This window comes from Papaver somniferum, chromosome 4 (assembly GCF_003573695.1).
Source record: "Papaver somniferum cultivar HN1 chromosome 4, ASM357369v1, whole genome shotgun sequence".
Taxonomy (NCBI): Eukaryota; Viridiplantae; Streptophyta; class Magnoliopsida; order Ranunculales; family Papaveraceae; genus Papaver; species Papaver somniferum.
Genome location: NC_039361.1, coordinates 58,134,885 through 58,146,142, shown reverse-complemented (window position 1 = coordinate 58,146,142; position 11,258 = coordinate 58,134,885). Strand labels below are relative to the sequence as shown.

At 35.0% G+C, this 11,258-nt stretch overlaps 1 protein-coding gene across 1 annotated transcript; it reads right to left on the bottom strand.

Annotated features, from left to right (window-relative positions):
• Positions 1 to 9,540: 9,540 nt before the first annotated feature.
• LOC113272573 (GDSL esterase/lipase At4g16230-like) lies at positions 9,541 to 10,704 on the bottom strand. Its single transcript, XM_026522387.1, has 3 exons — positions 10,509 to 10,704; positions 10,099 to 10,376; positions 9,541 to 9,795 (listed from the first exon to the last, which is right to left on the bottom strand). The coding sequence occupies exons 1-3, from the start codon at positions 10,702 to 10,704 to the stop codon at positions 9,541 to 9,543; spliced, it is 729 nt and encodes a 242-aa protein (XP_026378172.1).
• Between the last annotated feature and the right edge of the window lie 554 nt (positions 10,705 to 11,258).

Below are 11,258 nucleotides of genomic sequence, written 5' to 3'. Positions count from 1 at the left end.
GAATACAGACGGAACTAGGTGAACTATAGGGTTAGTTACTTGGTCATAACTATACGAAGTTAGGGTAATTTTGTGTAGCGGCTTAATCCTGAGAGTATTCAATTCTGGACTAGATCCCGAGGTTTTTCTGCATTTGCAGTTTTCCTCGTCAACAAATCTTACTGTGTCATTTACTTTTATTTTCCGTATTATAATTTTTTTATTATAATTAAAGTAAATTACACAAACGTTAATTCCTATTTACTTGATAAGCAATCCTATTGTGTTTGGTTAAGTCCGAACCTTTGTATCAAGTAAACATACTTCGTTGTTGTATGGTCTCGATCTCATATCCGTAGACGATCACACGAAGTGTGAACCGATTAGTTGTATTGTCTCGACTCAGTCCATAAACAATCACTTTCGGAGAAAGGACTTATAGGTAGGAAAAGTTTTAGCTTGAGGTATATTTGGATACCCTCGCCTTTTCAGAAGGGATTGTGCTAGGTTTCTCATATGATGATCATTAGCTAAGGTGTTAGAGAGGAATAAAATGTTGGACTTGTGAAGGAAAACTAGCCCTTTTAGATGTTGAATAAATGTTTTGTGGTTTATACCTTGACAGTTCCATGCTAGGATAGTCATTATCAAGGATTAGTTATAAAGGTTATATTAACATATATATATATATGAAAAGAGGGAGTAGTGCATCGGTAGAGATGTGAGAAACAATTATATGTGCCCTGCTGCTTAGGACAGGGGAGAGTGGGCTTAGAGAAAATCGAAGAATGTTATTATGAATATGAAGACGTTGGAGATAAGGATGTTTTGGTTCAAGGGAGATACAAGGTATAATTATGTATATAGACGGATGAACTATCAAATCAGCAATTACAAGACTGAAAGGAAGTAGATGACTTCAAAACTGATTACGATTTTAGATATTACAGATAACTACTTATATGCGTTAGTACTTTTCAAAGTCCATATGAGTTCTAAACACAAAAAAAAAAAACTGAAAGTGGTGTGAGGAAATGTTATTGAGCACGAGAAAGAGAGCAATAACTATAAGGATTAGCTAACACCAACTAATACATATAAACAAAGGAGTTGATATTTCTACTATATTAGCAAATGGATATTGTAGCATGAAGAATAATACAATAACTTCCAAGAACTACCACAACAACTTTAAAAATGAAAGTACTTTATATGGTTACATAAATATTGATAGGTTTAAGCATTCATGACTAATATGGTACAATACTAATATCTGTTAATCCTATTAACTAAGCGAGAAGCATATTTATATTGACAGAGACGACAAGCACATATATAAAGAGAAACAGCAAAAAATGGATGGAGTAACCACCAGGATAAACACCTAAACACTAGAATAATTGATCTATATTAATGCGGCTACTAACTTATAGTTAAACAGATCATAAGGGTTAAAGCCAAAAAGTTGGTATGTAGGTAGGTATATCCACCGGCCCTGAAGAGTCATTGATATCTGGATGTGGCAGTTCCGTAACTGTGGCAAAGCGATGATATTATCGGCAATTATTATTAGATGTTGTAGGAGATACTTGATGTGAAGAAATTTTATTTGCAGATAGTAGTAGATCTAGTGTGGTCTCCGAGATAAAATATGATGTAGTGGCTTATTGATCCGTGAAGGTAGACTTGAACTTCTTGCTAGGTTAATATTGAGCAGTCTATTGTTCAACCTCATCGTATGGCAATCTTCTAGTCCTTAGTTGAAAAGATATGATTGCTGATCCTGGTTTTATCTCTTTGAGGGATGGACTTGAAAGAGAAGTTGAATGCTTGATGATGTCTTCATCCGAAATGAGGTCAGATTCTTCAATGTCTGAGACTAAGAAGTTGGAAGGGCCGAATTGCTGATGATGAATAGAAGGATGAGAATGATATAATGGTGAAAGCATAGGTTGCTGCTCTAAGCCTTGATTTTCATCTGGGTTTTCATTGTCTCCCATAATCCAAGCATCAGAGATTGTTCTTTCCGAGTCAGAAGAAATAGTATCTGAATGAAAACCATGAAGTTTGTATCCTTCACCATTTGAGAAAGAAATTACTGAGTTATCTAGGCCTGAGGAAGCCATGGATAGAATATGATTTGAATTCTAGAGACTCCAATGACTATCAGGTACCTCTATGTCGACATTGTGATGATTTTTTGAAAATGGTTATCATCATGGTTATCATCACTCATAGGTTCAATTAGAAGATTAGGTTTTGGTGAATAGGTTGAGGGGGGGATGGAATATGAATCTCTTGGTTATTGAGTAAGAACGAATCAGTATAATCCTGCTTTATGTGTCCTAATCGATGACAAAAGCTGTATAAAAGTCTTGGAATTTCTTAATATACAAATTCAATCCAGTTGATACCATTAAGATCATTAGGAGCAAGAATACCAAATTTGAGAGGATTCGAGAAGTTAAGTCTGAGCTTAATTTTCATGGAGTTGTAACCATTATGAGAGGGTATACGGTCATCATATGCAATGAGTTCTCCAAATCTGAAGGTGTTTTCAGTGACATTAACTATTCCGGTTTTCTCAAGATATAGGTTGTGAAGGGTTATTTAAAAGTCCTCATAGCTCATAGAAAAACTATCATGAAAGATAAAGAAATTACAAATTTGAATCATAAAAATATCTCCATACACCACTCTGGTTCGGTGGTTCCATGCTGACATTGAAATTCAATAAGGTAAAAACGTCTACCAACTTTACTAACAGAGAGATCACCATACAATCCTCACCTGAACCTTAAAGCATTTCATAAAAGGAAGGAATTTTTATCCATTTTTGTTAAAAAAACTACCTAGTAATTGATCTGTCCATTGTCTAACATGAATAAAGGTAATCCTACCATGATTATTAAAATGATTATTGAAGTAAACATCTCTAGATCCACGACTAGACATAGAGAATCGGAAGAAAACTAGAAAATTTTAGGAAAACCAGAAAGTAAACACACACTAAGGCAAGGAACAGAGAGGTATTATAGAGGGGATGAGGAAAGAGCAAGAGAATTGAAGGGGTATTTATAGGGGTTTTGAGCAAATAGAATATTGAATTTAAGAACAAGATGATTGTAATTCAGTAAAGTATAAATGAACATGATTGGAAAAGAATTGCAGGAAACAGGGAGTTGCGAATATGATTTTAAATGGTTACATCAAGAGAAAACGCTCAGAGCTTACCTATTTTTTCGTGAATTTTCCACCTAATATTCTGCATCTCCAAGATTGAATATAAAAATGCTTCTAAAAAATGTGAGATCATCCAGGAGAATGAACATTGAACCTTGGAAATTGATTTGTAGACCATCTTCAGCAGAGACGGACGATAAGAAAAAAATCATGATAAACTTTTAAAATCTAATGGAGGCTCAGATGAAAATCCATGAAAGAGAATCAATCAGAATTAGGGACCTAATATTGATCATGCTATCAGTCATCAGTGTAAGGGGTAGAAAATCTTCTGAATTTTGATTTTGGTTATTTAATCAGGAGAGATTAAATCAGGAAATTGTGTCCTACAACATCGATGATTAGCGTTGAGAAAGAAAGAGAGGCCAGTTGAATATCAATTTCCGATTAGGGACACACCCAGTAAATTAATTAAGTACATCGTGAAAGGGCCGGTGGATATGAAGATTTATCTGTTGGAGTCGAAGGATTTCATGGTTGAATTGAATTAGAATTTAGGGTTTTGAAAAAATCTATTATTTGGCTTATTCCAACGCACCGGTTAAATGCCTTTGTTTGCCGCATTTTCCCCACCATGAATACGACAAAGTGGCAAACGTAACTATCTAAATGTCAGATATACCACTTAGGCATTCTCTAACATGTGATTGAGATTCCATCGCTTGATGGTCTTAAAACCGCTAGACGATCAGAAGAGCGCTAGCGACAGTTTATACATTGATCACTGCTATGGTCATCACAAAGTTATTTATCATCCAACGGCCAGAAATTCTCCCTATAAATACTCTACTTCAGATTCATTTCAGCTGACACCAGAATTTCTCAATCTCTCACTTCTTCTAATCTATAACAAGATAAACTCATCACACTTTTTCTATATTTCTTAATTTCTTGTAATATGGTTTCTCAATCTCAACCTCTATCTCAGGGAAAGAGTAACTAATCTAACAAAGTCTGAGGTTCAAAACTCGTTGTCGCTGAAGATGAGTGTATCTGTCGTGATTATGTTTATTTTACCCTAAATTATATCGATAGTGGACAACATAATGATAGCACCATGTGGATAACATATATATCTAATAGCAATAGCGAACCAAACGATCGTCATGTAAATGGATTACACTGACGTATATGTTAAGTAACACTGGTCTATTATAATCAATAAGTAGTGAGAAATGACTTTTTCGTAGTTTCGACACTGCTTTGCACTGACCTATATGTTAGGTAAAACCGGTGAATTAAATTGCAAAAATTAATTGCCTTCATTAAAAAGGCCCCAACAACCTATCAGAGTTGACCGAATAATGTCTTACTACAAGGTCCGGGTAACCCAGTGTAACGTGTTTAAGATCAATCTTGTAGTGATTTTTCCCTCCCTCATACACAAGGGTGCATTAGGTTGTGCCTCCTTTCTTTTGTGCTTCATTGCGCCTTTAACAGTCTACACTTTTTCTCAAGAAAAAAAGAAAAGGAAAGAAAAAAGAAGACTAAGGCTTAGTTTGGTATTACTGCAGCTTTTGTAAAAGCACTTTTTTGTTGTGCGTTGATGTGTTGTGCTGTGAGAAAAAGCAGTCTGACGTTTGGTAAAATATTAACTAAAGTTAAAGCTGGTTAAAAAACTAGTCAAAGTGTGTTTGGTAAAATATCATATTCGACCATTGTCGTTGTAGCAAATGACAAAAACAGACATTCCTTTGAAAACAGTTTTATTCAATTTTATTGGGTTTAAAAATAATTAATTTTTTAGTATTAAATATAAATATATAATATTAAATTAATTATTGGTACATTATTATGATTGTTAAAAGAAAATTTTTTACTTAACCACTTTTTAATATATATATATATATATATATATATATATATATATATATATAATTTTGAAACAAAAAATCAAATTAAAATTAAGTAATTAAGTAATTATTAAATAATTGTTTTTATTTTTATTATTGATAAATGAAATGAAATGGTATATAAAATAGTTTGAAAATAAAATATAATAATATTTAAATAATTATACATAAAAAATAAAATTGATTGTATATAAATTTAAGGGTAACTTTTGGCATTTATAAAATAAAATAGGGACAAAAAAGATAAATCAAACATTAAATTTATGTGGGACCAAAGCTTATGCTTTTGTAGATTTTAAAAGCTTCCCACCCCAGCTTTTAAAATTTGAGGAATTTGGGAAGTGTTTTGGATAAAAAGCACTTTTTTTTTACGAAACACTAATTTCAAAAATTATTAACATATATAGGTTTTGAAAGTGCTTTTGAAAAACGGTCCGCGAGTTATAACCCCAAAGATGTCACTATCCATCCACAAAAAACCCATGAAAACAAAAGTAACACAAAAACCCCAAAAAAATAAAAGTAACACAAAAACCCCAAATTTTAATATTGGTTTCATCAAATTTTATTCTGGTTCCATCATAAAATGAAACCAATATTGAAATTTGGGGTTTTTGTATCAATTTTTAAAAATTTGGAGTTTTTGTATCAATTTTGTTTACGATGGAGTTTTAATGGATCCCAATATTTGAGTAGGATTTTTATACCACAAGTTTGGTCACCTTGGAGTTTTAAGACTAGTTTTGTTTGAAAAAAAAAAAAAACATTACCAAACCCACCTAAATCCTCTCATTAGGTTTTTGTTGGAACTATGATTTTAGGCATACCAAAAACTTTCAAGGCATACAAAATAGTTTTCCCATCCTAGGTGACCTTATAAGGGGTGTCTATTGAGTAGTTCAATTACCTATATACCCTTGAACCTAAAATCAAAAAATAAACTATCCTAAACATCTCTTCTTCTTCCTCCAGCTAAACCACCTTCCTTTTCTCTCGGATTATTTTTTTCATCACTGTAATTAATTATCGATTCGTGAAATTTCGATCATCGGTTAAATTGAACTATATAATAGATCGTACAAAGAAAAAAGCAAACTTCAGGTGTTCTAAATCCTCTTCCAATCCATGAATTAAAGAAGAAGAATCAATTGAAGATGAAGGTATAAAAACTATAATTAAACCAGAAATTGAATCGGAAATTCAACCATTTGAAACTCCAAATACTGAAATGAGGATAAGAAGGTATTCCTTACAAACCCAATCTTTTATTTGTTGTTTTTCATGGATTGAATGGGTTAAATTGCTAAAAACTTAGGGTTTTTGACGATTACAGTAGCGGGTTCGGCTGATAATTGAGTTGAGTTTTGAGCCGAACTGTTCTTGAAATTTTACCCTGAAAGTGTCTATGAACAGTGCGGCTAAACCGTAAATTTCAATTTTTAGCCGAACCCCAAAATGTGTATTGAATACGTCCCAGAACAGTGTCAGGTTCGGCTAATACCTTGCAAACCTTCCCGGCCGAACCTGAGAAGTAAAATTTACCCCAGGTAGTTATCAGGTTCGGCTGACTCGATTAGATCACTTTCAAGCCGAACCTCTCTCTGTAAACACTTCGAAAATATTGATTTGCAGGCTCTAGGTTCGGCTAGCTCGTGTTGTTGAGTTATCAGCCGAACCTTCTCTTTGCACACTCAAGTTTTTCGATCTTGTTTTGGCCATAACTTTTTCGTCCGATGTCGGAATGACCTCATTCTTTTTGCGTTGTGTTTTTCTTTTCATTCTCTTGAAGTTGAAGATAAGATCTAATTGATTTTAATGAGTTTAATATGGACCTTGGTATCCAATATTCTTATCCAACGTTGAAGATAAGATCTAATTCATTATCCAATATTGATCTTCTTTGTTCATGGACTTATTCTTGAGGTTGAAAATGATCTTGAAAGGGCAATTTCTTTTCTTCGTATTCGTCCTATTCTTTCTCCCGGTCTTCCCAACGTATACAGTACCCTTTTTAACCTTGCTAGCGCCGGTTCCACTACGCTCACAAATCATTTCAAACCGATCACATCGGCTTTGTTGTCCTTTAACTAGTACACAATTTATCTTCATCGCGTGTTCCTCAAGCCAATCCAGAACTTCTGGTTTAGTTTTCCATATCTACGTTCATTCCAAAACAAGTAATTTGTAAGAAAAACTTTGGAATATTCCGACAACATTAAGGTAAACAAAAGGTTCTTACATACCAAATCATTTTGGAAGTGATCCTTTGGTATCCTCGTGAATTATGTCTACTGGATCAGGTTGATTTTCCATGGGTCCAAGCACGATCTACAAAGAATATCACAAGGTTAAACACTAGAAAGGGAATATAATAACAAGGTTCGGCGCATTCGATAATCACATTATGTGCCGAACTATAAACATTTACAGGTTTAGGCTTATACGATATCCTCAATATGTGCCGAACCACGAACAATATTTTAACCCAAAAATTAAAAAATTCATATTCGGCTCAGACGATAATCATATTATGTGTCGAACCTTGAACATAAGAGGTTTCGGCTGATACGATATTCTCCATATGTGCCGAACTAGTAACAATATTTCAACCCAGAAATTAAAAAATTATGTTCGGCACATACAATTTTGGATATATAAGCCGAATCAGTAATGATTCTATTCCGGGCTATTCAGGATGTTGTTCGGCTTACTATGAAACTTTCATATAAGCCGAACTAGTGTCTAGCAAAAGGGTTGGAATTGGAAATTATAGGTTCGGCGCATGCAGTAAACAGATTCAGTAAGCCGAACCGTTCATCAATTGGTAGATTCGGCTCATAGATGTGGGCCGAACCTCAACCTGTTTCGCCGAACCATGATTCAGAAAACCTAACTTTTGATAATTGAGAGCTATAGAAGTGAGATTAAGTATAGGATATAAGTGTACCTGTGTATTAGAAGCATTGGGTTCCTCATCAATGTCTTCATCATCAGGATTTGGCTCATAAAAATCATCATCTTGAGTTTGTGTTTGAGTTTGAGCTTGAGTTTGAGTGGGTGTAAAATCATTCTCATAATCTGAGAAATCAGCCATTTCTGGATCATTGTTGTAGTTGATATGTATTTTCTTAGGTTTTTTAGATGAATGATGACCCTCCTCATCCTCCATTGAATCAAGAATTAAAATTTTCTCACTTTCTCCTTCTCTCCTTCTTAACCAAACCAAAACTTTGATTTTTTTTTTCCTCAAATTTTTCATCTAAACAACTCTTATAATTCTGAAAATTATTTTAATCACTAAACAAAATATTTAATCACTAATCAAGATTATTAACACTAATACGTAAAGGGCAGATTTGCCATTAAAAAAATTGGATTAAGGGGTTATCTGATTTTGCTATTTCACAACCTTTTTTATCTTCATTCAGTATGCCTTGAAAGATTTTGGTATGCCCAATATTATGGTTCTTTTGTTGTTCCTCAATGGGTTTTTCAAGTTTGGGTGGGCAAACTAGTATGGCCTTGCATCTCTGCTGCAATTTAGTGGTCCATTTGGGGTGAAAGGGGGATTTCAAAGCCTTCTCACATCCAAGAAAGAGCAGCGAGGACTAGCTAATTTTATTTTGCACTAGTCACACTCACAGTGCAATTGCACCGACATCATCCAAAATTATCCAAGAATAAAATTAGTTCTTGGTTAGTTAATTTAGAATTGTAAAAAAATGGAAAGATGCGATTTAAACCCACAATCTTTAAAAAAAAAATGACTTTGCACTACGTATGCAATGGTATTCGTTGAAGAAAAAGGTTCATGAGTAATAGAGTTGGCGAACATTCATTGGATATGTGTACGTAGAATCACGGTCTTCAATCACCTTCTTTGCGAAAATGGCATAAGTACCTTCAGTTGGATGAGCCACATCCCAAAATACATGCTTGGATCGGTCTTTACAAACTAATGGCGCTGGACTGGCCATTCCTAGAGTTGGATCCGCTAGTAATTTAACACATCCGGTTTTGAAATCCTCAAAGCCTGATTAAAATTCACAAAAAAACAAAAAGACAAGATTAATTATCCTCATTTGTTAAGTGGTTAATCTTGAATCAACGTAATTAAATATCCAACTAGCGTACCGTATGATTGATAATTATCGAAAATATGAGATAACACTCTGTAGCTATCAACATATACAAATTTGGATTCAACGAGATTCGCGTTCAACTCCACGAGTAGGCTCTTCAATTTCTTGTTGAACAACATTGCTGCATCATTCATGGCACTTCTGCAAGAATCACCGGTTGTATACAAAGCTCTTTCTATCGGAATGCAACCAACCGGTCCAACATTTGCAACAGCAATCTTTCTTGCATCCATTTCATACATTCTCTACATATAATGATTAATGACCATGAAAATGCGTATCAGATGTATGAGTGAACGTCAAAAAGAAAGAGATCGAGTAACTCATCTTACTGTTAGTTGAAGTCTGAATTTTGAGATCATTGAATCAACAAACATTTCCGGGGAAACAAACTTTTGCTTAGGTATTGAAACAATCGGAGTGAAGTAGTTGTCAATGAAATCATTGGAACCCATTACTCTAATGAATAGAGCATTTTCAATAAGTTTCTTGGAACCGACACCACTGATATTCGAGATTATATAGTTCCTAGGATTCGCAAAGTTATGGAGCTGTGCATCCATGTTAAACCGATTACCCTGTACAATATTGCTCAAATTTAATTAATCAATACTAGCTGGAGAACGTGCATGTATACGCGTATAATAAAGCTTATGAACATACAAAGATAGCGCCAGTGAAAATGACCCTTTATTCCCTTTGTTCGCGTTGTGTGGTTTTGGACGTGAGCTAATCGCACCGTTTAGACCGTGAGTGCTGCAGACATTTGATGTCTCGCCAGCGTGGCCAGACCGCCTAAGCGTCCTTGTTGCCAAGGGGAACACTCTTCGCTCGACCCTTCTCGATGCCGATAGTTCGGCTTTCCTTCTCGTTTTTTATACTCCGCTTCCCCGATAACACCCCCACCCCGTACATCCCGCCCGACCGGTGATGTCCAGTTCGGGACAGCCGCCCAGGCTTCGAGCCGCTGTTCCGTCCCGGCCATCAGCGGTATCCGATCCTTGCTTGGTTGGTCCAGTGTCGTTAAGAATTCCAGCGCCAGTGTCGTTAAGAATTCCAGCCCCACCAGAAGCATAATTGACTCCACGAAGAACGACATCTCCAACGGTTGTTGGATCCATGTAAGGAGGAATATAATCTTTGACTCCCAACTCTTCTCCTGCATGATACATCAACGGATGATTGTTTAATCGAATTCATGTTACAAAGAAACCCAGAAATAACAAATTATGTCTTACCTATGATGTCAATTATTGTTCTTCCGTTTGTAAAACGACCCATAAAACTGTACCACTAATGTTGTTATTGTTACCAGGATCAACCAAGGAATCTCCAAAAACAAATATTGCGCGAGGTTGGTCGATATCGTTATTCTCCAAGGGTGTCACTGAACTAGTACTACTGCAACTCATAGTAAAAACCGGAAGAACCATGAGAACATTCATAAGAAGAAGATGTGCATGATGAGAATTTGAAATTATGATCATTTTGGATTCAATTTTCTGTTTTCGTGCATAAGGTTCGAACTTTATAACTCACTGCAATCAAGAAGCATGTAGTACTCTTGCCATGATGATGCCTTTGTTATTGCGTGTCAGATTAAATAACCAATGTTTGTACCTCATTTTTCAGACTTTTGATTCTACTATATGCAACCAAAAATTCTTGACAAACCTCCCCAACTAAATAACCCAAATCGTAGTGTTTTCAGTAAGGGGGTGACAGTTTTGGGTTGTTTTTCGGGGGTTCTGTCTGTCTAGAACTACCCATATGCAATGCTGCAGCTGACCATTAAATGCTCTTGGGTACCATATGGATTGGGACTTTAAACTCAGTGAACTGTCTGATAATATGCTCTTGTGATGGAATTTTGAATTCAGATTTTAAATATCAATATCAATCAAATTGTGCCATTTGAGTGTCCAAAAAGAGATTTTGTGCAGTATCATTTGAGAAATGCATGTGAGATTACCTTCTTAAATGAAAGAGATGCACAAGTCTCCGTTGCACTAGACAATGGATTCAGACTTCAGCTACGCTA

Bases quoted from the DNA above. Each gene is read 5' to 3' on its own strand.
- LOC113272573 (XM_026522387.1), bottom strand. From the start codon at position 10,704: ATGATCATAATTTCAAATTCTCATCATGCACATCTTCTTCTTATGAAT. The intron at 10,377-10,508 runs GTACAGTTTTAT...TGTATCATGCAG, and splicing joins TAACAATAACAACATTAGTG to GAGAAGAGTTGGGAGTCAAA. The intron at 9,796-10,098 runs GTATAAAAAACG...AATATTGTACAG, and splicing joins GGTGTTATCGGGGAAGCGGA to GGTAATCGGTTTAACATGGA.